General features: G+C 47.3%; 7 protein-coding genes across 15 annotated transcripts; 1 reads left to right on the top strand and 6 right to left on the bottom strand.

The window, feature by feature from the left end:
- Nucleotides 1-89: 89 nt before the first annotated feature.
- LOC130515293 (uncharacterized) lies at nucleotides 90-2,191 on the bottom strand. The gene is made up of 3 exons (XM_057015461.1): nucleotides 1,393-2,191; nucleotides 943-1,174; nucleotides 90-855 (listed from the first exon to the last, which is right to left on the bottom strand). The coding sequence occupies exons 1-3, from the start codon at nucleotides 1,684-1,686 to the stop codon at nucleotides 140-142; spliced, it is 1,242 nt and encodes a 413-aa protein (XP_056871441.1). The 5' UTR covers nucleotides 1,687-2,191; the 3' UTR covers nucleotides 90-139.
- A 241-nt stretch (nucleotides 2,192-2,432) lies between these two features.
- elob (elongin B) lies at nucleotides 2,433-4,761 on the bottom strand. 3 transcript variants are annotated; one of them, XM_057015489.1, is made up of 5 exons: nucleotides 4,630-4,686; nucleotides 3,711-3,774; nucleotides 3,437-3,571; nucleotides 3,256-3,364; nucleotides 2,433-3,178 (listed from the first exon to the last, which is right to left on the bottom strand). In XM_057015489.1, the coding sequence occupies exons 3-5, from the start codon at nucleotides 3,557-3,559 to the stop codon at nucleotides 3,066-3,068; spliced, it is 345 nt and encodes a 114-aa protein (XP_056871469.1). In that variant the 5' UTR covers nucleotides 3,560-3,571; nucleotides 3,711-3,774; nucleotides 4,630-4,686; the 3' UTR covers nucleotides 2,433-3,065. The 3 variants fall into 3 exon arrangements, with proteins under 3 accessions (XP_056871469.1, XP_056871468.1, XP_056871470.1); XM_057015488.1 differs by lacking the exon at nucleotides 3,711-3,774 and having other exon boundaries at nucleotides 4,630-4,761; XM_057015490.1 differs by lacking the exon at nucleotides 3,711-3,774 and having other exon boundaries at nucleotides 4,626-4,707.
- Nucleotides 4,762-4,960: 199 nt separating this feature from the next.
- zgc:153292 (uncharacterized protein LOC100003014 homolog) lies at nucleotides 4,961-8,310 on the bottom strand. 2 transcript variants are annotated; one of them, XM_057015465.1, is made up of 12 exons: nucleotides 8,011-8,310; nucleotides 7,607-7,817; nucleotides 7,497-7,529; nucleotides 7,272-7,393; nucleotides 7,087-7,189; nucleotides 6,972-7,004; nucleotides 6,856-6,888; nucleotides 6,554-6,787; nucleotides 6,302-6,405; nucleotides 6,032-6,197; nucleotides 5,877-5,939; nucleotides 4,961-5,792 (listed from the first exon to the last, which is right to left on the bottom strand). In XM_057015465.1, the coding sequence occupies exons 1-11, from the start codon at nucleotides 8,073-8,075 to the stop codon at nucleotides 5,895-5,897; spliced, it is 1,149 nt and encodes a 382-aa protein (XP_056871445.1). In that variant the 5' UTR covers nucleotides 8,076-8,310; the 3' UTR covers nucleotides 4,961-5,792; nucleotides 5,877-5,894. The 2 variants fall into 2 exon arrangements, with proteins under 2 accessions (XP_056871445.1, XP_056871446.1); XM_057015466.1 differs by having other exon boundaries at nucleotides 7,272-7,387; nucleotides 8,011-8,309.
- Nucleotides 8,311-8,417: 107 nt separating this feature from the next.
- Nucleotides 8,418-11,251, bottom strand: rusf1 (RUS family member 1). The gene is made up of 14 exons (XM_057015454.1): nucleotides 10,961-11,251; nucleotides 10,803-10,880; nucleotides 10,566-10,680; nucleotides 10,446-10,491; nucleotides 10,338-10,370; nucleotides 10,150-10,255; nucleotides 9,905-10,006; nucleotides 9,636-9,706; nucleotides 9,374-9,558; nucleotides 9,245-9,302; nucleotides 9,106-9,170; nucleotides 8,893-9,018; nucleotides 8,744-8,809; nucleotides 8,418-8,672 (listed from the first exon to the last, which is right to left on the bottom strand). The coding sequence occupies exons 1-14, from the start codon at nucleotides 11,111-11,113 to the stop codon at nucleotides 8,587-8,589; spliced, it is 1,290 nt and encodes a 429-aa protein (XP_056871434.1). The 5' UTR covers nucleotides 11,114-11,251; the 3' UTR covers nucleotides 8,418-8,586.
- Nucleotides 11,252-12,420: 1,169 nt separating this feature from the next.
- On the top strand, nucleotides 12,421-14,248 carry LOC130515308 (transmembrane protein 265-like). Of its 6 annotated transcripts, none has more exons than XM_057015481.1 (3): nucleotides 12,421-12,667; nucleotides 13,425-13,645; nucleotides 13,738-14,248. In XM_057015481.1, the coding sequence occupies exons 2-3, from the start codon at nucleotides 13,427-13,429 to the stop codon at nucleotides 13,888-13,890; spliced, it is 372 nt and encodes a 123-aa protein (XP_056871461.1). In that variant the 5' UTR covers nucleotides 12,421-12,667; nucleotides 13,425-13,426; the 3' UTR covers nucleotides 13,891-14,248. The 6 variants fall into 6 exon arrangements, with proteins under 6 accessions (XP_056871461.1, XP_056871463.1, XP_056871466.1 ...); XM_057015483.1 differs by having other exon boundaries at nucleotides 13,364-13,645; XM_057015486.1 differs by having other exon boundaries at nucleotides 13,359-13,645.
- prr14 (proline rich 14) lies at nucleotides 13,995-21,611 on the bottom strand. Its single transcript, XM_057015447.1, has 10 exons — nucleotides 21,481-21,611; nucleotides 20,413-20,588; nucleotides 19,987-20,131; nucleotides 19,855-19,908; nucleotides 19,061-19,101; nucleotides 16,414-18,966; nucleotides 16,167-16,308; nucleotides 15,614-15,723; nucleotides 15,456-15,524; nucleotides 13,995-15,358 (listed from the first exon to the last, which is right to left on the bottom strand). Exons 2-10 carry the CDS (start codon nucleotides 20,544-20,546, stop codon nucleotides 15,037-15,039), a joined length of 3,570 nt encoding a protein of 1,189 aa, XP_056871427.1. The 5' UTR covers nucleotides 20,547-20,588; nucleotides 21,481-21,611; the 3' UTR covers nucleotides 13,995-15,036.
- A 375-nt stretch (nucleotides 21,612-21,986) lies between these two features.
- On the bottom strand, nucleotides 21,987-24,641 carry cd2bp2 (CD2 (cytoplasmic tail) binding protein 2). Its single transcript, XM_057015467.1, has 7 exons — nucleotides 24,484-24,641; nucleotides 24,142-24,220; nucleotides 23,915-24,044; nucleotides 23,374-23,531; nucleotides 22,713-23,295; nucleotides 22,545-22,630; nucleotides 21,987-22,460 (listed from the first exon to the last, which is right to left on the bottom strand). The coding sequence occupies exons 2-7, from the start codon at nucleotides 24,214-24,216 to the stop codon at nucleotides 22,350-22,352; spliced, it is 1,143 nt and encodes a 380-aa protein (XP_056871447.1). The 5' UTR covers nucleotides 24,217-24,220; nucleotides 24,484-24,641; the 3' UTR covers nucleotides 21,987-22,349.
- Between the last annotated feature and the right edge of the window lie 438 nt (nucleotides 24,642-25,079).

Here is a 25,079-nt window from a genome sequence, read left to right as displayed (position 1 = left end):
CGTAATGCTAACCACATGTCGGAGTGAACCATTCCTCCTCTAACCGTTGTCATTAGTAAAATTGTCGTATGTGCAAGCAAACAGACAGATTTTGTTGGAAAAAACCTTTTTATCAGCAAAAAAAAAAATGCAACGCATCTCAGGCGGTTCCGGAGTCCAAATACTTAAACAGCAAGTCTGAGACGGCTTCCCGTCTCTGCACACCCTCGTCATCTTCTTCCCCCCCCTCCTCTTGGCCGATGGTCTCCTCCTCCCCCACTTCTCCCTCAACCACTTGTCCCATATCCAGAAACACGTTGTGTAACACGCACGCAGTCAACACAACAGCCCTGGCCCGATCATAGCTGCTGACGTCCAGGTTCCTGAGCCTCTGAAACCTCGCTCTCAGGTTGGCAACGGTCTGATCCAGGACCCTGAAATGCTCCTCCAGCGTCCGGTTGAAGAGCTTCTCTTTGGCGCCGTCACGTCCTGAGTAGGGGGTTAAAATGTGGGCGCTCAGCGGGTATCCTGCCCTCGCGACGAGGCAGCAGCCGGGAGGCATCAGCTCAGGATGCTGTCCGAGTTTGTCCCTCAACGTCCTGCCCCCGTCCACGTCTGACCCGTTACTGATCCTGCAGTGTCGCAGCCGTCCATCGCGGTCACACAGGAGCTCCAGGTTCAGCCAGGAGCCGGGACGCGCCTCCTTCATCCTCTTCACCTCGCACGCGGCGCTTTCCGCGCCACCTTTCCCGGCTGGCAGGCGGATGGGGATGAGGGTGCGTCCCAAGGCTCCCAGGACCCGAGGGAGGGCCCGCTGCTCCTCCTGGAGCCTCTCTGATCTGCAGAGCGGAACGAGAACGTCCGCAGCCTCCGAGTCTGGGAGACAAAACCAAATCCTCTTTGATACCGGCAACGACGGGGTGTTCGCCCAACATTGGTCTGACAGACGTGGGATCAACCTACCGGCCGGCCATTTGATGAGCTTCTCTTCCAGGGTGTTGACCCGCTCGCAGAAAGAGAAGAATATCCTGTGGACGTTCCCCTTCTCCAGGTGGAAGCGGTGGGACAGGGAGCGGTAGCTCACGCGCTCAGTCAGAAGGCTGATGGACAGCAGGACTGTGTTCGACAGGGATAAGCGGGCCCGGCCGGCCATCCGAGCCCTGGCGCCAGAGGTTTGAAGCAAGTCTGCGATAACCTGAGGAGAGGACAGATTTAAACATCTCAGGACACAATTTAAACCCAGTCACAGTGGCTGATATCAGAGAAGATGGATAAAAACGGTCAAAGCAACACACCGGCCATTTAAACGCAACTGGATCCCAACGAGAGGAAATAACTTCACCCCTCTGGATGGAATATTGTGTGATTGGGATTTTTAAAGTTATTTCCAGCGGAGCTGAAGCGGACCGGTACCTTCAGGGCTTCACCACCGACGGGCTCCTGCGGATCTGCGGGCTCCTGCGCCTCTTCGTCGGTGGGGGGTTGTGGAACCTGGGGGCTGACATTGGCTTGGTGTTGCAGTAACTGGACATACACGGTGGGGCACGGCTGAGCCCTCAGGTTCGCCACCAGCTCTGCCTCCAGGGTCTCCTCCACAGCCTGGTCCAGCCGCTGCTCCAGCTCGCCCGGGGACAGCGGCTGCCACTCCTGCTCCACCATGTCCAGCACGGCTCGGCCAGCCGATAACACGCATTCATCGACGTCCATTAGGACCAGTGACTAACTGATGTTTCACGTTTACACGAAGCGAAGCAGGTTCTGCACCGCACCGACAAACATGGTCGCCAACTTTTGTTGCTAACGCGCAGCTAACAGGCGTTAGCAACTGTGCTGCCTTCAGGTGCCGTGGGGAATTGGAACGAATCCGCGGTGTTTCATTTCTCACTGGAACTTGTGAAAACGTAACATATTTGTGCGTTTAACTATAACTGACGCACGACAAGCATTCAATACCATCTGATCTTGGACAAGCCATTTAAAAGTCTGCCGGTTTTACCGCTCCGCCACTTACTAAACTGAGCCGCCTTCTAGTTCCGTCGGAAATTTGAACTTCTAATCGGAGCGATTAAATTTCTGCGTAATCCACAAAATGGGTTTCAAAAGCCAAATTTAAAGAGCGGACACGACACCTGGACTGTCAGCTGCAGCGTTGCTTCACAACCCGAATAACCAAGCAGCCAGGAAGTGTTTGCAACAAGAATGAGGCGACGCTCAGGGGTGGAAAAACATGTTTTAATATTAAATCTGTTACGAGTTCAACGTTGAGCCACTCTTTCACAGACTCAAGCTGCAGAAGTGTTCACGTCAGCCCCCCCCACATCAGTCACGTCACAACACAGTTTGAGCAACTCTGATTAAAATGTGCAACAAACCACCATCGATCAGGTTGAAATGAGCCCCCGGCAACAGCAGCCGCCCCCACTTTGTTAGTAAGGTTACAAATGAGAAAAAAATAAAAAAAATCAACAATTAAATAGTTTTTACAGCTGCTTTTTTCTGTCATCAAGTCTGAGAAACGTTACTGGAACGGTCTAAAAACTAGCGATACATGAGGAAATGCAAAGTGACGCTCCTTTTATTCCAGATTTGATCTCTTCCGATACACACAGTGACTTCGGAATATCACAGACACCCAAATATCCAGGCCAGAGCCCAAAAACATCCTAAGAACTGCTCATTAAACATAAAAGCCTACAAATGTCGACTCCCACGCTTCAGCCGGCAAGAATAAAGTTAAAAAAAGCGGGGAGGACCGAAGTAACCTTCCTCCGAAATAAAGACGCGCTTTTATTAAATACGAGGTACTTTTCCCAACGTTTGGCCTTTAACCGACCCCGCCCCTGACCCGCAGTGTCGTGACGAGGCCGTCGGCTCTCTCAAGGGTCCGGCGGGGCGCTGAAAAGTCCCCCCCCCCCCCGTGAATCGACACGCCGGAGAACCTGATTGGAACGGTTTGTGAATATCAGTCCTCTACAAGAGAAAAGTCACCTGCTGAGGCTTCGCCATGAACCCCTCCCCCCCCCCCTCCCCCCGTTGTGCATCCTCCCCTCCGACTCCGGCGTGGATCTCCGGCGCCCCCCCCTCCCTCACTGGACGACCTGCTCGTTGGCTGTGCTGCCAGAGTCCTGCGGCTTCATGACGTCGGGGAGCTCAGGGGGGGTGGAGAAAGGCTCCACCCTCAGCTGCTCGAACGTGTCATCTGGGGGGGGGGGGGGGACAGGAAACGGTGAAAAGGCCGACGACAAAAGCGGAAGCGGCCGAAGGTGGAAGACTCACCCCCCAGGCGGAAGGCCAAGCCCACCGTGGCCGGGGCCTGAGGCCGCGCCGTCTGGTTGGTGAAGCCGCAGTTTCCTAACGTCTGTCCGTCGCTCAGCAACAAGTCGTCCTGGGGAGACGGGGGGGGGGGGGGGTGAGTGTTTACTGATAAACAGAGGCAGGTCTGAAACGTCCGGTCTACCTTGTAAAGCCTCTGGTCCTCAGGCGGCCTCTTCAGGATCCCTTCCACGATGCGCTTCAGCTCGTAAACGGTGGTGGACTCTTTGGCGTCGGTGAAGATCGTCGTCTTATGACGTCGAATCATAAGAAACACGTCCTGGACGCAGAGCAACAACAGGAGGAGGTCAGCGCCGCGTTTTTGTTATCTGGAACTCCAGTGAAGACAGCAAAGTCCCCAAAAAATAAAGCCTTCGCGGCGTGATGTGAGCGAGGGTTTAGTTTGGGGGGGGGGGCACCTTATGGCTGTTGCTTTAGTAGTGGATTAGCTCCGTCCTGTCACCTTGGAGGGTCCCAACAGCACTTGGGATGGACAAAAACAATTAGGCTGAATCAATGAAACTGAGCAGGATGAGCTGGACTATTGACCCCCCGGGGTGATATTGTGGGGTTTTAACAGTCAACTGAGGACTAAACTGAGGTGATGACATTAGGAAATAAACTCGGGCACCACTCCTGGAGCTTGAATTCCACATTTGGGCAAAGTTATGCGTAAAAAAAGCAACTTGGCAAAGTCAAATCGGGTTATTTTTGCACGGTGGCGAGTTGGTCGATTTAAGGAAGGGTACCAGTCATAATAAAACGTGTCGTTGGGTCCATAAAGACGCGAACCTATTTGTGTCACTGGTCCCGGGGGCTTAAAGAGCAGCTGCCAGCAGCCGTCAAGGCAGCAAAGCTTAGTCGCTTTTTACTGGACCGTGATCGGGACACGCTGCACGCCACTATTAAAAGCAAACGGTGCCATTTGCTGAGCTAAAGCACTCGCTGGCAACTTTAGCTAGCTAGCATTTTCTGGACTGTTTAGTCATTTCATCAACAACAAAGTTCGCAGGTACAAGTGTCACTTGACCAGAACAGCTCCGTTCATAAAACATCACTTCCGTTAAGGTCTCGCTTGACTTTATGTCAACTACAGCATCATTATATAAAAAGAATGATAGTTTTGATGTTAACCGCTGCGGGTAAGCTAATTCACGATAGCAAAGGTTAGCTAAACAAAGGCATAAGCTCTGGGTTGGTCGATTTCCATTAAAAGTCGAGCTGGACCAATGGTAATTGTTGTGGTAATGTCTCCGAAAATGCTGTTAACCCAGTAGAGTAACGTGTTAGCCTCAACAGGTCTGTACATTTGGAGCTCTACGTGTTTTACTCACTCACCATTTCTTGCGGGTGGTTTGTACACACAGAACAACGCCTCCGCTGCACAGCGCCAAAAGGGAGATCACAGCAGTAACGGTCAGCCTGCAATCCCTCCCGCGACCAGCGGGCGGCGCTACACGCCGTTGCGCTTTTCTTCTTCTTTTCATGCGGTAATTATAACCACAGGGAAACATCGCCCCCTATTGGAGGATTTCTTCTACTGCAGATAGTTGTTGGAATTATAATTTTTTTTACTTATAAAATAAATCCAGTGGATTTTAGATCAAATTAATTATTTAAATTTAAAACTTAGTGTCAATTCTTTAAATAAAAGAGACATGGCAAAAGGTAACTATTAAATATGCATTCCATCAAACACATGAAGTGAGTTTAATATCATTCCTATACCTTTTGATACAGTTGTTTATGAGCAAAATAACAGTTGTTTTGCAGGTCTCAATGTGCCTCAAGGTCACAGTTTCTAGATCAATCAATCAATCAATCAATTTTTATTTATATAGCATCTTTTACAATCAAAATTGTTTCTAGGCGCTTTCCAGAATCCCAGGGCCTAACTCCAAACAAGCAACAGTGGCAAGGAAAAACTCCCCTTTAACAGGAAGAAACCTCGAGCAGGACCAGGCTCATGTAGGGGAACCCTCCTGCTGATGGGGGACTGGGTAGAGAGAGGAGAGGAGAGGAGAGAATAGGCACACACAGAGAACATACAGAAATACATTATATTTAGTAAAGTAGGTTGCCGGTAGGGTCAGGTTGAGTGGCTCAGCGGGGTCGGAGGTCAGTATGATCACTGGTTTCCGTTTCAGGATAAGGGAAGAACTGCTGAAAGACTCATCCAGGACCCTTATTGTCATGGTAACTATAAACTTTTTAAAAAAAAAATTGTGGCCCAAGAAAGTATCTATGTTTTTGCATGAACAGACTTTCAACAAAAAACAAGGTTCATATATAGTTCCTCAACCTTTATGACTTTCATAATGAAAATCATGACAATTCAACATTGAAATAAAGCATTTAAACTAAAAAATGTCGGCAGCACAAAATGCTAAAGTAGTTTCAATGTTTTAGCGTGCAAAATGAGCAGGTTTGTCTTCCACGGCAGGAAACAGCCCTCGTCCAGGTCAAACCTCGTCCACCGTAATAGTTTCATCAAATCAGGGCTGAAAAGTAACACAAGTTGCACATTTGTGTTAATTTGTAAGAAAGCCGTAGTTTATATAGTAAATGAGCACCATTGATCTCACCTATTTAAGTTGTGCTCCTCATTTAATGACAAAAGCACACTCCTGGACCCTGGAATAGGTGTACTATTGGCACAACCCCACACAGAATGGTACAAAACAGTCTGTCAATTCAAACAAATTCAAAATTCAAACAATTCACTTTGAAACCTGCTTACATCCAGTCCTCTGGGGCCCCTCACGGGCTCCAGGCCTGCACAGCAGAGCAGTGAGAAGGGCCTTTTCATGGTCTTTGGATGCTCTTTGAAACACAGAGCGAAAACCTTGGCAGGCAGATAAATGTCCCAATCAGCCACGTGCTCCTCTATAAGATCATTCACCATCCTGTTGAGAAGCAGCAGGTAGTAAAACATCAAAGCTTTAGGAAGACGTGATCCTAATGACAAACAAAAACGGCATTTTTCAATCTGACATTAAAGGCTACGAACCTGTCGATCAGCTGCTGCGTGATCAGATCTGCGCTGCCCGTCTGCTGATGGTGGACGACGAGCGCGATGGTGATCTTCAGCTCTTCTTTCAGTTCTTTGTTGATCTACCAGAAGGATCATTTACACAGAATTCACCTGACAAAATCAGCCGCTTGGCATCGTAATAGCTGTAACCCGGATTCCAATTAAACCCCCACTTCCAAGCGTGGCGACCCTGGAAGGTGCAGCCATTTCCAGTGATGCGACACCTACCTTCTGGATGATGTCATGAGGCAGCCTGGACAGGATTCTGAGCGGGAATCCAAAATGTGCGATGACGTCCGCGACGTGCTTGGCCACGCACGGAGGCAGGCAGGACTCCACGGGCACGGCTTCCACCCACTTCGAGAAGTAGTCCGTCACGCTCAGGACGTACCTGTGACCGTTGAGCGTTTGGGGCAGAGGCCCTCTGACGTCCAGCCCGAGCCACTGCCACGGCGCCGTCACCTGCCAACACGGAGCTCCTCCGTCAGGCCGCCGCAACAATAAACCCCGTCTGTTAGCCCGTAACTCACCTCGATCAACTTCTCTGGATCTTCACATTCTGTCTGAAAATTAAAGACAACTAACTGATTAACACCCCTCGTTATCTGAGCCAGACTAAAAAAACACAACACGGACCAATACTCACGCTCTCGTCCTTATCTGGAGCCCACTGAACATCCTGGAACATTTAGAAACAGTGTTGCCTTTGACTGTTAAAATAAAATAGTGAATTTATCAGACGAGGAGTTAGTCTCACTTACCTGTGATACACAATAGTCCCCGTGAAAGAAATATGGAAACGAGCTGATCTTCATCAGCCCTGCATCTGTTATTATCCTCCATTTTTCCGGCTTTTTCGGGTCTCTGAAGCAGACACGTTCAACACACTTAAGAGACACAAACGGGAAATACAGGGAATGTGATGCGCCCGAACGTGGATCAATACCCTGCAGCATCTGACGTCTGAGGGGCTTCCTGGTTTGGGGTGTTTTGCTTTGCTGCTGCAGCTGGAATCACCGAGGGCTGAGCTGGACCTGAGAGAGAAGCTTTCAGACCAGGAGCCTGAGGATGCAACACAGACATAACATAACACACATGGGCGGTCATGAACACAGTTATAACGGCGTTATTATTCAGCACAGTATTAACGAAGAATACAGCCTGTTTTCACCTTGGCTTTTTTATTTCTTGGGTTTATGGAAGCCTGTTGGGGAGAAAGAAGCGTTTATTGTGAAGACAGCGAATGGAGATGCTGAGTTTAATGAGGTGACGTGAACCGACCTTTGTGTTTCTTTTCTGCGGGTCACCAGGGGTTGAAGAGAAGACGGTGGGGACGGCATCTTCTCGAAGTTTCACACTTTTGCCTGTTTTGTCGATATACTGCTCCTCGAAGTGATCAATGCACAACACCGAGAATCGAGATGGGGTCCAATCTTTCAACTTCATGTTTGTTAACCATTTCTTGAGTTTGCGGGGATTATACAGAGGAAACCTGCATGCAGCAAGGTCGAAACCAAACAAGGGACGTTAGAAACGTCATGTAAAGAGTAAAAGAGGAACATAGCTTTATGACTTGTTAGGAAAACTACGCTTTACAGCATTAGACAAGACCCCCCCCCCCCCCCCAGTTTTGTTAAATGTTTACCATAGCGAACTACATCCGCAAGCTTCACTCCGTTACTCACTTAAAAAACTTTACATCCGAATCACTGGCATGTTCACAATTGTATGCACACGTATATCGGCCCATTTACTGCTCAGTTTTGATTTTCGTGCGACCGAACAAACAAGATTACTGGAAAATTGTTGTTTCTAGAGAGCCTCATTATCCGGTGGGGATTTTCAAAACAAATGGCCTCATATTGCGTTCAGCGCTTTTAGGAATAAACTAATCAGCCTTCCCAACACAAACACAACTATATGGGATTGTCTTAGTTTTGTTGAACTAAACTGGTTTGATTCATGGTTTTCGTTACGCTTTTTACAAATTTCTATTTTTTTGTTTAGAATTTGACAGGATGTTACTTCTTCTTCGTGTGCCATAAGTATTGGAGGATATCGCCACCATGTGGACGAATGGAAGAACAGCAGCTTTGATGTGACAATCCATTACTTAATCAAAATACACGTAAAAAAACCCAATTCAACTATAAAAAAAATCAATTGCATTTAATCTTGATTTGAACCTATATAAAACTAGAAATACAACTTTTTACTTTTCTTTTTTATTTCAATGTGAAATGGATGTATATGGCTGGAGTTCATTTGTTTTTTATCTTCCACTCCACCCTCCACTCATCCCAGTCCAGCAGATTTCGTTTCAAATCCCATCCTGCAGCTACCAAACCTGCAACATGTCAGAAACATAAATTAATCCCTGCAAACGCACAGAAGACAATCAAAAATTTGTGTGTTCACCTTTGAGAAATGGGCTGAAAATATTGTCGATCACATTGTGACTTTCATGCACCAGGTCCCAGTGGCCTTTAGAGGAGGGAAAGAGGGGAATGTTGAACAGAAAAAGGACCTCTGTTGGTGAACAGAAATAAGAAGCCGTAAAGGCATACGCTGCTCTGCCGAAGCTCCTCTCGAGGGCTGAGAACTCAACATGCGACGGAGCCACAGTGCTTGGCACATCACCCTGATTTCATCCTGAACTGAAGCCTCTGGTCCCAAACAAACACACACACTACCTGGAGAGGAATACAGGTTCAATTTGAGGACTACTGAATGCAGATATTCACATTATTGTTCTGTGGAGGTAGATAAAAAGGGCATACCATTTTTCACTCCTAACAGAAAAGGCTTGTTGCTTAACTTCAGGGCAAATTTAAGTTCCTCTGAACTACAACATAAAACAAAAGCATAAGATTAGCTGTTATATCATGATACTTTATTGACAAAGCAAAACTACAGTACCTTTGTACGACCTCCTGTAGCCTCACCCCGAGTCTGATGGGCACCACTTTCTTAAAATCTGGAGAAATCAAAAATGATGCCATGATGCTGACTTATTAAGATATTTCACAGCTGCTTCCCAGTTCTCACCCATAAAAACAGGTTCTCTCTCATTGGCCTCTAGCGGACTCAGGATCTGTCCGTTTTCCAGGTACTGCTGCAGTACGACGGAAAGGCGCGCCTCGTTTAGCGTTTCCATGACAACGGAACGCACCGCCTTGTAGTTGGCAAAGAGGTGGAGGACAGCAAAGAGGAAGAAGAGGCCGAGAGTCAGTCTGTTGGTGGAGAGCAAAGGAAAAGATCACGGGAGGCACTTTGTGCTCCTCTGTTAGAGTCCATGTTAGCTACTCACGCTGCGTTATCACTGACGAAGCGAATGAGCACTAAACTGACCAGCAGTCCGGCCAGGTTCACCAAGGTCTCCTGTCCAGGGAAAAAGGACACGGAAATGTTCAGTTGGGAAATTATGGGGTGGACCCAATGTTAACCTTCATACGTCCTGCTGTACGTTCACAGAGAACTCTGGTCTTTACAATTACATTTATGTCGACGACTAGATCGATTGTTCACGTTCTTGATCGTGTAAAGGAAAATCTGTAGTTCTGTAGCTAATAAAAGTACCTGACTGCCGTCTTTGGCCGAGATGTCGGCCATGTTGTCTCTGCGAGCCTGATGAACCGTCAGAGCAGCTCTGGTGGCACCGCCGGCAACACCGACCAGGGACTGCAGGAGACGCGTTGAAGTGATTTATAGTTTACAGTTCAGCCAGGTTATAATGATAAAAATGTACAGTGTTGTCTCAGGACATAGTGTTATTAGTTAGTCATCAAAAAAACTGAATAGATAAATTGACTTGTTTGTCTTACTTTGAAAATCCCAGAAACACACATAACGAGTGTGAAGAAAGCAGGAAAGTACGGGGCCAATATTTCCATGAACATGGCAACGTCGTTAAGAATATCTGCAAAAAGCCTGCAGAAATAATCAAGGAGAACGTTTAAAAACACCAAACTGGACAAACTTTGTGAAACAATGGCTGCTGCGTCGCGCGCACCTCCACTTTTTGGCCTCAGAGTCGAGTTTAGTCCTGGAAATAAAGACAAATCTCACCAACGGTGGACACGGTTGTACTCCCATCGACTTATTCATTCTAAATATTTACCCTTTCCTCCATGCAAAGAGGATTCTTCCACACATGCCAGTTCCATCTGCAGGAGAAAGCAGCCCCTCACACCCTGCACTCGCCACGTGAGTGAAACAGAAGGTATGTTTTGAGGCTCACCTTTCAATAACCACGTCATTGTGGCTGCAGCAACGGTCGCCTCCTGGTTCCCAACACCAACACCTCTGAGGGAAGCCCGAGTGGCCAAAGTCCCTGAAAGAGAGCTGAAGAAAGCCTGCAAGGAGCGTGAGAACCCGTCAGCCACCAGTCTCAATCTGACGGGTGACAGTTTACTTACACAGACACACACACACACACACACCACACACACACACACACACACACCCCTTCCCTCACCTGCACAGTGTCCCAGAACTGATAACGCAGGTAATCGCCGCTGACACTCTCGGGGTAGCCTTGAGGCAGAAACACACTCTGGAAGGTGAATTTGAAATGTTGGACTTGTCAAACCACGCAAGACAACCTTAACGTGCATGTGGTCCAGCAGGACTGACTTTAAAAGCTCCGACTACGGAGTTTCCTCTGGATTCTCCTTCGCCCCCCTCTCTTCTCCTCTCAATCGCTCCATGGTTTGCAACATACTTCCAGCACTCTGCGCGTCCGTATCTCTCCGAGGCCAACACGACACCTCTGTCCGTCTCCATCATGGCGTCAGGAACTGAGAAATGTTCCCTGCGAACATCTAAAAAACGCCGAAACCTGGAATTGGGGACTATGAGCAGAAAACACCGACGCAGCCGACGTGTCGTTCCTTTACTGGGAACACTTCCGGGTTTCTCGCTGCCTCGGCCGTCCGTGCACTTATTGGTTCATTTGTTAAACACAATAAATAATTTTAATTCACATTCAACAATCAATTTCCATACATTGTAGATCCACACTTAAAATGGCATCAGCTTAACTTTACGTGGTTTATAGCAAAAAATATATCTACCACAATATGTGATTCGTAGCAAAGCATTTTGGGATATGTAGTCTTTTTTTGCACCCGGAACTATCAATACTTCTTATCTTTATTATCTAAGTTGTATCATTTTATGATTATTTTTTTTAGCTTGGCTCTAGGTATAAAATCGATTATTGTAAAGAAGTAGCCAATCATGACACTATTATTGCTCAATTCTACTACTACAGCAACAATATTATACCTGCCTCAAGGTGTGAGACAGCTGGAATTTTGTTTGTGTTACTGTTACTAAAATACTTCAAAAAGTTCTGAACTTATTTTAATGACATTTTCAGCAAATGTTTATGAAGGAGAGCTCGTTAAATTTTGGTAATGTTCCGGATTGTAATCTTCCAAAGATCAAAACCAAGTTTCTTTCATCATAAAGCAACCTCGTATGTTATGGAATCTTGTATGAATCATGACTGGATCCAGTTAATATGACAGCACCATGCCTATACAGCAGGAGGAAGGCACAATATGCAGGGAAATTAGCTGCAACAATGACCCGAGTAAACAAAAACAATGTGTAACTTCCTGATTTTACCACTCTTCAGAAATCTTCATAGTTACATGTCTAAGCACACGTCATGTGATGGGCTGGGTGGATAACCTCATTAATAAGCAGATAAACCCATCTGTGTGTATTCAGGGATTAAACAGACAAACTGAGGAAAGAGACCTCTGAATACTGGGTGAAGGAAACTGTAGTCACCAATTGTTGAAGCAAGAGGGAATTCTTATCTCTGGGTCATAGAGCAGAGGGATGGCAGCAGATATGAGTAGCAGCATGTTTCACACCTGTGGTGAGTGCGGACATTCCCAGGAGCTCTGGAATGTTGCCTGGTAACTAGGTGAAGGGGAATCTTCTTGAATGTGAAAATGATTCATGAGGAAAAGGAGAGGCCCGCCACAGCAATGAGACACAGGCAATAAAGGGAATGAGTGGAGGGAGAGCATTCGTGGGAGGGAGAGAGGGAGGGAGGAGGCACAATAAATGGGTGTGGGAGTTTCACGGCAAGTTTCAGTGGCAGCTCAGTTTTCCCATTTTCAGGCTCGGAGCTTTTGGGGCTCGTGGGGAAGATGAGAGCGACTGTTTTTGGACGCAGAGATCTTGTTTGATGTTTGTAAGGACAAAGTGGTCACACTTGTGGCTTTGATAAGGGAACATCTACGGCGATGTCGCCGCTCTAAGGAACCTTCACTGAGGAATTCAGAGTGAAGAGGATTCATCCCAGGTGCTGACATTCATCAGGTTTGTGATCAGCTCACCTTTGGAATGACTTCATTTTCAGAAAAGTGATTTTTCTTTTAGATGTTCACATTCTTCTGTTGTACACTTGTTTTGTTGTCGTACACACACAACCCTGGACCGCCTGTTCCTCACTTCAAATTATTAACATGTCTTTGTAACACGAGTACACAAAACACACAAGCATGTTGTCGGGTGACTCAAGGCGTGCTCAACTGGATATGAATCTCCAGTTGTTTTACATCTTAGACCTTCATTTCCCCATTTCGCTCGACGGGAGGGAAGATTTCACATCCAAAAGTTGCGATCATACGAGCTTTTCAGGCGGCAGCTAAACCAGTGAATTTCCCATAATTGCGCATAGTCAGAAGTCGTGGGACGAGTTCGGACTTGTTAAGGATCATTTTAAAGCAAATCTGGATTGTCGTGACTACAGTCGTGACCAGTGTTGTGAAGTCTGAGGTAAACTGAGTTAATTATCTATTTATAACACATTTCGAACATTTAGCTAATTAATTCCAAAATCTGGGATAATCCAAGATGATTCCTTAAAGAAACAGGTGGTTTAGGCTAAATAGATGCTTGGTTAAACCATCACTGTTCGGGTTTAATGACAAAGACAATGATCCATGAGGTTTTTGTGAATTCAGCCTTTTTCAACTTTTTTTTTCTTAATGTAAAACTGAAACCAAAGAGCAGCAGCGGGTCATTACCTCCTTCCTGCTTCAACAAGGCTAAACCACATTCCTGTGACCTGCAGTCATGTCGGCTCAGCCGGAGACGACGGAAGCGGCAGCTGAGGAGGTCCATATCAACCTGCTCCCAGGCTCGGGTGAGGAGCAGAACAACCTGAATCACGCCATCAGCGGAACGGACGCCGCCTCCTTCTGCAGTGACAGGAACCACAGGAAGCTGGCCATCTGCAGCATCATCTGCGGGCTCTCCTGCATCGGCTGCAAGGCTCTCGTATATTCAGTCAAGGTGCTTTAGAACGTGTTTCCATGACGTCGCCGTTGATCCATCCTTTGAGGCATATTTGATGGCTTTCATGCATCCTTTGATTGGCTCAACAGGCTGAAGAGGCGACAGATCCGCAGCGAGCTGCAGAGTTCTCACAGCGGGCCAAAAGGTTCGGCATCATCGCCATCCTGTCGTGGGTCACGCTCCTGGTTTCCATCCCCATCCTAATGGCGCTGGTCTCGTATCTTCTCACTCTGCTGGACTAAACTGTCCACTGGACGGGAAAACAGTGGGAAATTACGGGAAGAAAACAGGACTGGGACGATCATTCTTACTGTAACACAAAAGAGCATTTAAAAAACTTCCAAGGTTTACATTTTTATACACAGTAATATTTATTTAGCAATATAAGAAATATGGACAGTTCAAAATCTAAAGGACCATATAAAATCCAGCATGGTTTGAGAGACATGGCACTGCATATGTACATTAAATACTGCACCCCCCGCCCCTTAAAGACCCAATTCCATATTTTGGAGTTTCACAGTTTAGATACTGTACACAGTTGCAGGTTTTCCATGTTTCTGAATTACTAAAATAAAAACCCAATCTAGAAACCAAAAAGTCTGGGTCTCTACTAAACCTGCTCGTCAGTGCTTCGTTATTGCATTGTTCCTACATGAGCCTTTTTTAACGCCACAACTATCACATGTTGTACTTTTACAGACATCTTTAGCATTATGAAAACAGATCCCTGTGTGAGAAGTCTGGCGACGCCATCGTGCCACAGCGACAGTTACAATGACCACATCACCACATCCATCTTACAGTTAAGGCGACAACAAGCACAGGCCAATACAAAAACATAGAATAGGCATTTTTTCAGGTTTACATGTGCAGTACACATCTGGGGGGGGGGGGAAATCAAGTCACCATTGACACAAAGACGGAACTTTTCAGCCATCGATCGCCGCACAAACAGATGTTTTAAACAGGATCCTCCTGAGGGGAGATCGAGGATTCTGTCCGAGCTGCCTGGCGACACGGGCGAGCGGGTCATAAACAGGTCATAAACTACCCTCAGGTAGAACTAATCTCTTGCTGGCACATTTGAAATCTGAGTTTTCCCTAAAACAGCTGCCTTTTTAAACAGCAAGGCCGCCGTTTCAGCGTTACAGGCGTTAATTTGTGCAACGGTCCGAAACAGACGACGCCTTTCTGCTCCCCCTGTCAGAGAGGGGAGGAAACGGCGTCGCTCCGGTCAGAGAGGATCTGGACTCTGGTCTGTCAGGCTCAACTGGAGACGCTGCGCAAATGTAAATAAGTGACGGATTCAATGCTGCAAACGCAGCAGAAGGCCCCAACGACGCCTACGTGACGCTAAAGAGCAGAACCATATTTAGCTGCGCCGTTTAAAGGCTGCCGAACGACTGCTGGAGAGGCATCGACTCGTCTGACTGATCGTGGATCAGCCACAGATTCAGCTGGTCGAGCTTGGTACAGAGGAGCAAGTCCACGTCCTGCGCGCTGAGGGCCGCCGCGTCTTTAGGACCGCCTCTTCGTGTCCGAGAGGTGGAAGCACCTGCTTTCGCCACGCCGGCCAGCGGCTTCTTTGGTTTTCTGACCTGGCCGACCTCCGAGAACTCCAGGAAACGCTTCATGCGCTTCTGACCAAACGAAGAAACGGAACCGTTCCTCCGACTCGTGGGCACCTCGAATATGGTCTCCAGTCGGCTGAAGGAAGAGTTAAAGATTCTGGTCAAACACAGGAAGTGGGCGCTGACGTTTCGGGCGGCTCTTTACACGCGAGACTCTTATTCCTCGACTTTACCTTTCAGGGGGTTTTTTGAAGTTCTTATTGGTGTAAATCTCCTCCAGACTGAAGTCCTTCTTTTTCACCCTAAAAGAAAAATGGGGCTTGAATAGATGATGGCTGTCATATTGACGGGATGGTTCTGGTGGACCACAGAAGCGCTCCGGCATGGTTACCTGACAGTTTTGGGGAGACCCATGGGCGTCAGGTTGTTCGGAGGTTTAGGTAAAGTTTTACGAATTCTAATCGACGACACTTTGCCTCGTTCCTCGTTTTTGTGCATCACCTGAGGATGACATAAGAAAAAAAAATTACTTTCATCTGAAATAATAATCTAGTAATGAATCCTTTTAGGACTGTCCCAACACATAATGGTCGCTGAGCTGCAGCCACCTTGGAGATGAACGTTTAAAAACCTGGGTAATAAAACTACTGCGAGGCTGTGAAATAAAACCCCAGGAATCTTTTTTTCTCAGATTAGTGTAAGATTAAATCTAAGACTACAAGCGCCCAACAAATAATCCCATTAGAAAGTGGAAAACCACTCACAAGCAGCTCATTTGCCCACATAATGTGAGCGACAGCTGTAGGGAAGCAGCAGTGAGTCGGGGTTAAGCAACAGTACTGGACGGGTTGCTTTACGATCAGATTCCCTTTGATCTTTGCAGAATCAAAAGGTTCAAATGTGGAATGAACGACCTCGCCCCTTCATTTGCAAGCCTTTGATACCTTGACTTCAGAATCGGACAAAGCCTTTTCTTCTCTCAAGCCCACGTCCTCAAACTCCTGGCTGGATGAGCTGGTGTTCTCGCCGTCGTCCTCCACGTCACACCGCTGCCACCTCTCAGGCTCACACTGCACACTCATCCCACTGCAGAGGACACCCGGATTAATGCTCAGACATGTGAACGTGGCCAATGTCGTCATCATCATCATCATCATCATCGTCATCCTCATCAGGCCACAGATGTCTTACCTGGGGTCCATGACGCCAGAAGAGTCAGGCTGCTGGATGACTCCTGACAGCGGCCTTGTGGGGGGACTCATCAACAGAGAGAAGGTGGGAGGGGAAACGTGACTGGGAGTGCCGGGACCAGCAGGTGCGCCTCTGCCATCTGTTTTTTCAGACAGAAAAGCCAGCGGACTGGACAGGAAACAGGAAGCCAGAGCTGACTGAGACAGCGAGGGGTTCAGACTGGAGGCGTCGTACGGGGCGGGTCTTCTGGACGGGTACACCTCCTTACGGAGGCAGAGGGGGGCGATCTCCCGCTCCACTTCCACGCTGCAGACCGTGTGGCGGCGAGCTCGGCGGACGGACTTGCGGGCGTGATGGGGCCCAGTCCGGGCGTGCTGCTGCGACGGCTGAATCCTGGGGTGATGCGGAGAGTGAAAAAAATTCCAGGAGGCATCGGAAGAATGGAGCGTTGAGATCTCTGGGCAGGAATAACTACGCAGCAGCTGCCCGCACTGCTCCCCTCCGGTCACCGCCGCAGCGGCCATCGAGTCGTCCCTACTGATACAGTTTGCAACCTCATCCACCTTCTTTGTCCTGTTGGGTAAAACTCTGCACTTCCTCCTCCCCTTTCGGCGTCTCAGCACCTTCGAGCGGAGACTGGAGACCTCGGCGCCGCCGCCGTTGGGGGGAAAGGGCTCCTCTGCCGCGGCGCCGCAGCCCTTCGCTTCGCCGGCGTCAGCGAGCATCACGACCTGGTCTAGTTTTACGTAGCAGTCTTGATAAGGGACGGCCTGGGGACCGCTGTCAGGGGGCGTGGTTTGAAAATAAAGGGGGCTGGCAGAAATCTGACCGTCGCTCCCGTCAGACCCATTTTCTTTGGTTTTTAAATGTGCTTTCTTTGCCTCCGGACTCCCTTCTACTGTAGATGAGTTTAACGCCTTTTTGGGTCTCTTGGATTGTGGTTTCACCCCTACTCTGCAGCTACGCGCCCACTGAAAAGACTCAACGGGGGACAAATCTGGGTTTCTGACCTCTATCAGCTCCTCCGGCAGCGCGATCGCTGTATTTCCGGAATCGGCAGAGAAAGCTGCACGGGGGGGTTGTTTGCGTTTTTGTGGATTCCTCGTGCTTCCCCTGCACTCTCTCACACTCCGGAGGTCCTGAGGACCACACGGAACCTCTGCCAGCGGCTCCTGCTGGGTTTGATTCGGGGATCCGATTGCAGTGGTGGTTTCCAGATCCATATCGTCGGCGGAGGCCACGTCTGGTGAATGGAGACACGTTTGCGTCTCCAGTCTCTGAGGCCTATCCGGCTTCTCCGTACTGCTGCTGCCCTTCCAGCTTTGCTCCGTCACACCGCTCTTGTAATCCAGGGAATCAACCAGGCCCACCTCAAGGCTTTCCTGCTCTGCAGCCTCATCTATGGCAGTTAGCATTTCTCCATCGTCTTTTCCTTCCTGATTGGTGACGGCCTGTCTTTTTCTCGTCGGTCTCTGCAGCTGCTGTCTTTGTGTGTTCCTACTACATCCATCAGCTCTCACCCGCTTCCTTCTAACAGTGTTTTGAGCCTGAGCGTCCCACCTCACATCCCTTTTTGCTCTGCCGTGACCCGCAGCTGTGTCGCATGGGGCCTCAAGGGGCTGATTATCTGCTGTGGACCTGAGAATCCTCCCATTTACATCGTTCGTTAAGTAACTTTGGAGGCTCTCGCCTACCGAGTGGCCGTTTTCCCTTTTCCTCCCATCGGACTCAAGTAAGACAGCCTCATCCTCACCAGGATCGTCTCTGATGGAGTTGAGCGAATACGGAACAGGGAGCTGAACATCAGTCGTTTCCGGGTCGGACGGGACTTTTTTGAGGTCGGACACTGGCGTCTTCTTTCGATTTCTCGTACCTTTTCGTGGCTTGGCCTGACCCGCCCGTTTGCCCTTCAGCTCCTCTGCACCGGGCATCTTTATGTTGGACTCTTGTGAGGCACCAACGGCAACAACAGAGGGACACAACGGAATACTGGAAGTAAAGACAGGCCCTAAGGATTGTAAAACCTCCACAGGATCACCAAAGGCTGGGGGACTCCGTATCAAAGGTGCAAAATCTGGCAGCGTCTGCTCAGTCTCGGGACACTCGTCTGCCCGTCCAGAGCCGTGTGCCGACAGGTCCATGCTCAGTTTTTTACAACCTTTATGAACAGCAGTTTGTGCTTTGTGTGCACCTTCCATAGCTTCCGTGTCCTCGGTCCCACTTTGGCCCTGTGCTTGCGCCGTTCCGAAGGCCTGTTTATCCTCGTGCAGGTCGGCGCTGGGGGGCGGGGAGCTGTTAGCTTTGAAGACTTTGACAGGACTCATGACTATTTCTGTGAAGCTGGAAATCTTAGACTTGAGTGACTGAAAAAAGGGCCCGATTATCCATTTGTTAGGGAAAGACGCACTTGGAATATCATGTTTGCCATCAAATTCCCCAAATGTGTCCATGTCGTATTCAGCCATGTCGAGATTCTGAGCAGATCTGTGCAGGAAGTGCAGCGCTACATTTTCTGCTGCGGAGATATTCGTTTGGTTCTGCGACTTCTTTTGCCTGTTGGGAAAAAATAAATAAAAAAATCAAACAGCACAAATGAATAAAATCACCTGAATGCACAAAATGAACCTCGATAACTGGAAAAACTTACTGATTTTTGCTCTCTTCTGGTAAAACAGCATCAAAATCATCCTGGACATAAAAGTACACGTCAGGAACTATTCTCTTTACTCAGTGTTTGGCTACGATACCATCGGTGGTACTGGCCAAACAAATGACGCAATCCTACAAATTTAGAAGGCTCCTGTCTGGTTATTGGGCTGTGCACGACACACTGATTCAATTCCATTCATTCATTTCTTTTTATTTAGAGTGTCATTACATGCTCAATAACCTGCTGGTTTCATTCCACCAGGACATCGTCTCAGTCACTCTGAAATCATTGGTTTGCCTGTCAGGACTCTCACACGTCTCCGTTTCCAAAGTAACCCTGCTCCTCAACTCCAACACAACCCATCACACACCCATGTGCTCACGGAGTCATCCTGACTTCCACTCCCAGCTTTTTGTGCAACTCAATGACTCTTAGGAACTGTTTTGTAAGATTTCTATATATAATTAGTCCTATTATTTATACATATACGCATTGTTAGAATTAGTAGTATTAGTTATTATATTCCTACCTCTCAATAACTATCCATTGTCTTTTGTACATTCTGTAAAGCTGTCGTATTATTTTTATTAACTATTTTTATTAACAGAGGCACCCGACCGTGTGGGAGGAATAAATGAACCCCGGAGCCCTGCTCACTGTACAGGTCTCCAGCTTTGACACGGTCCTATTTTACAAAGAGGTTCGACACCGAAAGATTTCTGACTAAAAGGCTTAAGGTGCTGACGAGGCGACCAACCGAGAGACGGAAAGTGCAGCTAAAACCAACTGACCTTGAATGCAACCTCCGGGTCAGTTCTCGGCTGTTTGGCCTCAGACGCTTGGACCTTTAAAGAAAGAGAAGATGTGGGATTTCTGTCATCTGTGAGGAGCACGAGGGATGGATTCATGAAGCTGCACTCTACCGTTCCCCCAATCTCCCTTTGTCTCTTTGAAAGGGACGGATTGTGAGCGGGCGGTTCTGGGGCGGCTTCGGGACCCGAAACACTCTGGGTTTCAGGGGATTCTGCTGGGATCCTTCTGTTTCCTGATGTTCCATCGTTGGCACAGCTGGAAATGTTTCCAAAGAGGTGTGATTATGTATTATTGCAGAATGGTCTCAACCTTCATCAAAGCAGTTTCGGTGCAACTTCCTCCTCCACTTACGGGCGTCAAAAGTCAAAGCCGAAAAAACCAAAACGTGAAAAAGTTGCCACAGAGCTGAGAAAAACGAAGCATTCGCAAAACACTTGACATGAAGCTCACAGCATTTGCTCCTAAATATCCAAAATCGGTAAAGGAAGCAGGACGTACTACACCAAAGAAAGCAAAATGTGCAAGGACAACTATACCTGGGAGTGATGGAGGAAAAGAGGGGGACAGGCGGTGGAGGTGGAGGAGCGCTACAGAAATGGTTTTGGGGAATGGAGACTTCATCCATTGGACAGACTATTTGGGGGGGTGGGTCTGAGGGACAAGTCAACATCCCCTTTCAATGTTTTTTCTCTCTCTTCTTGCCTGCCCTTTTCTGTAAACAGGAAAAGGAAAATAAGAAAAACAAGCAAATCAACAAAAACATAGGAGGAGCTGTTTGACACCACATCCGGATAGAACTCAACCGAGTTGCACCGAAATACAGACGGGTAACACGGCTTTAAGGTCACCCTGTGCACCTGAAGCGATGCTCGCAGCTTAACCGCAACCAATAAATCTGCATACAAAATTACACATTTGAGACTAAATGTTCTAGACCCTTATATACAAGGTGCGTCTCCACTCGTTCTGGACTCCTTGTGTGTGTGTGATAATTGAATTTGGCAACTATTTCACGGCCAGCGTCCATGTCTGCAGGAGGGCTGCCGTGTCACCCCTGTCGGGCCGCCGTGTCACCCCTGTCGGGCCGCCGTGTCACCCCTGTCGGGCCGCCGTGTCACCCCTGTCGGGCGCTGCGGGGGTCGAGCTGGCCCGCAAACACTCTCCCAACCCGACGAAAACGAGAATCCCACAGAAAGGCAACCCGGCTTCGGTCGTCGTTTCAACATCAACGATTTGCTGTTGGTGTTTCCCGTCAGGTTAAAACGCATATCGCGCTCCACATGGATCAACGTCTACTTGCTGGAATAGTAGGCGCCTCGTATTCGGGAGCACCGGGCAGACGGAGGTCAGTGTTGTCAAAAGTCCCCGCTTGCTGGGAGGTGTTGGTGTGAAGGCGCCGCTAGAAAGATGCTCTGCTCGGATCTTCAGGAATTGTGTCAGCCTGCAGGATTTAGCCAGCGCCGACAACCGGACGGCTTCTGTCCCAGAGAATAGCCGTAGCCGCGCCTACCCACAACGTTTCCAACAACACACTTGGACGCACCTTCGCTTTCTGCGTTTGTTTTCCAGCCTTCTACAGTCAGAGAGCATTAAAACGAGCTTACCAGAAATGCCGGAGCGCAGCCTCGGAGATCGAGCTCACCGTAAACAACACATGCCGGACGGCGCCCAACAGCGACTCATATTCGCTCTGCGGAGCTAGCAGCAGTCGGACCCTTCATCCAATCAGAAAGCGGCTTCTTTCCCCCCCGATGACGCAGGGCTCAACTCTGACCAATCACAGCAAATGTAAGAGGCGTCGCGGTTTGGGAACAACCAATGGGAGGCCGACGGTGGTTGGCCCAAATTTTTTTTGTCTCATCTTGACTTGACATGTCATATTTTAAGATGCCAATTAGTAGGTTTATATGACATTTTAAGTAAGGATTGGTTGCCATTAAACTAGAAAAAAATGTTAAGATGATGCAAAACCCTGCCAACATTAGCTGGACTTGAGGGAGTCAGTTGAATATTGAGATTTATCGGTGTTTCGCTGAAAACAATCTTATCTGGTCACATATACCAGTGAAATCGTTTCTTATATTTTTACAAAGAGTAAAGACAAAATAACTTTTTTCATAAATCACATACAGGAGTTCTTTATTTAAAACCAATGTACAAAAAAAACTGAAAACCCTTGCCTGTTCCAAGGATGAGGCCAAATGTACCCTGGATGTGTATTGCTTTCTCTTGCTTCATCAGCCCCCTCCCAACATTCCCAGTTGTGATACATTGGAAAACTGAAAGTTTGGTAGATGGTCTAAAACATCCTTTCCTATGGAAAAGGTTATCAATGCAGCAAAAGATCCATCTAGCCCAGTAACACTGAAAAGCTGAGTTATGGAAGTTACCTTAGAAAGTGAATTCAGGTCAGTTGTACTAAACACGGTACAGGTTTCTTTTCACAGCAAAGACCGATAAAACTCAAGCTAAATCACGTATATAGCTCAAAGTCCAGTCTCTTGGAGTTGTAAAATTGAGCTCCCTCCTGGCCCTTTCTTCTACAATAAACGCCATCATTGAAATAGCCATCATCCACCCAGTCCTGGAAGACAAACACCCATGGAGAAAATGTCCAGTAAACGTGGGGAGAATCAGGTAAAACATCAAATGTGCGGCAGAAGAATACCTGCATCTGCTGACTGGTGAAGGGGCCGTACACTTCTGAATCATCTGTGTTGCTCCATTTGTACTCCCACATCACTTCCTCAGTCACTGAGAAGACAGCAAACCTGGATTTAGCGAAACAAAGTGCGACACTGACGATGAAGAGGTAAAAGGGTGGGTTAAAAATCACCTCTGTTGTCCTCGTCATCCACCGTCTCCTTCGATTTCCTCCCATGAGATTCATCAAACGTATCTGCAAACATGTCGAGTTCCTCTTCTTCGTCTTCCTCACTGGTTTTCACCCTCGCTGGTGCTTTCTTGCTCATGTTCTTCATCAAATAGGCCAGTTTTTCCTGTGTGTGCTGATATATCTCAAACATCCCAGATCCGACCAGTCTGTCAGCGAGTGCCGTGAGCTTGTCGAGCTTCTCGGTGTCTCGTTTGTTCTCCTCTGTGGGTTCACGTTCTTGCTTCAGTTTCCCTCTTTTCTGTCCTCTCAGGCCTCCCAGCCGACGCAGCGCTGCTGTAACCGTTTCCCCCGGCAACAGCAGTTCTACCACAGCTTCTATGAGCTGGTGCTGCGTGAAGGATGCCAGAGGATCTTCTGCTGGCTCTAGCTCCTCTTCCTCCTCGTCCTCTTCATTTTCTTTCTCCGCCTGCTGTTCTTCTCTTATTTTTTCTTCTTCAGCCTCATCCTCATCCCCGACTCTGCGCTTCCTTTTGGCTCCAAGACCTTTCTTCTTTTTCTTGAACGGCTGCTCTTTTATCTTCACCTACAACAACCAATTTTCAAAAAGTTGTTTAATACAGTAAACCAAAAAAAATTGGATTTTCCATAAACGAACAATTACCCAATCAATATTGTCGAGCCAATTGTCTCGAATCTCTTGATCTTTCTTGATGAAGTAATTTCCCTCAGAGTCAAAGTGGCCTTCCTCCATCTCTTCGTCCAGATTGAAGGGTGTAATGGGCACCCCCTCATCACAGTCAATAGTTGCCACCTCTTGCCCTGAAAATAAAGTAGATATAGTCACATATGCTTTCTTGTCTTTAAAATTACTGCATTAAAAGTCATAAAGTGCACAGACAGGATGTCGTGACAATTTACTGACAACTAAGTTTACAGAGGTTTGTTCAGTTTGAAGCACATTTCAATTGTATTCAGGCAACAATGTGATCTGCTATTGTAATTATTAGACTTTCTGCCTGCGCAACCCTGTAGAGCAGAATGCAGACGTGCACGATTCGCCTGCAAGATCTCAAACAAACAGAACGTAATTGTACATTTTGTAAAACTGATAAGAATCTTCATATTATGCTTCAAGATCAGCAAATAAAACATGCATGTAGAGTGCGTGCAAAGCTTGTGTCTGTTTAGTCAGCAGGACATACCCTCCACGTCATCACTGTCCAGAATATTATATTTGCTGCGGTTTGCTTCATCTCCTTCATCCTCTTCATCGCTATCAAGGGAATGTTTGCCTTTAAACCTGGAGCCCGGGCCACTCATGGGCTCGCAGCTCTGAACAGAACAAAAACAATAGAACATAGCCAAATATCATTGCGACCACAGCAACAATAAATAACTGCAGGTGAAGCCCAGTATTCAAGAGAGCTACCTTTTTATTGGGGGGGACGTCTTCCAGGTCTAACTCTTCGTTGACGCCTTCAAAGGTTACTTTCCTTTTCGACATGGCGCTAGACAAAGGAGAACATTTGGGATTTAAAATCACTGTTTCCCACGGTTAATCTAGTATTAACGCGATGCACCGTAACTTTATTTTGCTATTTTGCTTTTCCCATTGGGCTAACTTTAGCTACATTGCTAAAAAACAAAAAAAACATGGGGTAGCCGAAACAACAGTAAACACACAGCACGTGGAGTCTAGTTTAGGTTAATTAATAAACTACCGAATGATGGATTTCTGCAGAAATATAAGACCATTAATAGTTGAACTCACTAATACGTTACTGATGTAGTGAAACCTTGAGGAAATGCTACAGCGACATGCGAACTCGTCCCTGTTTGTATTCTTCTTCGTCTCTTCCAGTGGTGGTTGGTAGGAAAAGACGCTTGATCAGCGCCACCACCTGGTAATTCTGTGGCATAACACCTCTGTTGAGAAATTAATTCGTCATGTTTCCCACAGATAGATTACAAGTTTGTTATCTCCTAATTAAGGTAAACCCTCTGTATTGTTAGTTCAATATTATTTTAAGAGCATATTTGTCACCAGTGAATAAGGCGTATGAAGAATGTGTTAAAATGTTAGTTAGGCCGTCAAAAAAGGGCAAAGTTGTCACATATTTATTTCAAATCCACCATTTCAGGTATGCATCGTCCACCTCGGATCCTATCCTGTGTTTTGAATAATCCAAAAATATAACCTATGGATGAGTTTGTGAACATTTACAGCATTTTAAAACACATAAACAAATGTAATTTTAATTGCTTCCATTGTGTAAGTCTGACCAAAATAGACATATCAATATATAAATAGCAGTGAAGAGCCATTTAAGGGCCACAGTGTGATTTTCTGATCTAGATGTTCTAGAA

The sequence above is a fragment of the Takifugu flavidus genome, chromosome 18 (genome assembly GCF_003711565.1).
Source record: "Takifugu flavidus isolate HTHZ2018 chromosome 18, ASM371156v2, whole genome shotgun sequence".
Lineage (NCBI taxonomy): Eukaryota > Metazoa > Chordata > Actinopteri > Tetraodontiformes > Tetraodontidae > Takifugu > Takifugu flavidus.
The sequence above is the reverse complement of the archived record's forward strand: the minus strand, read 5'-3'. Positions and strand labels throughout refer to the sequence as shown.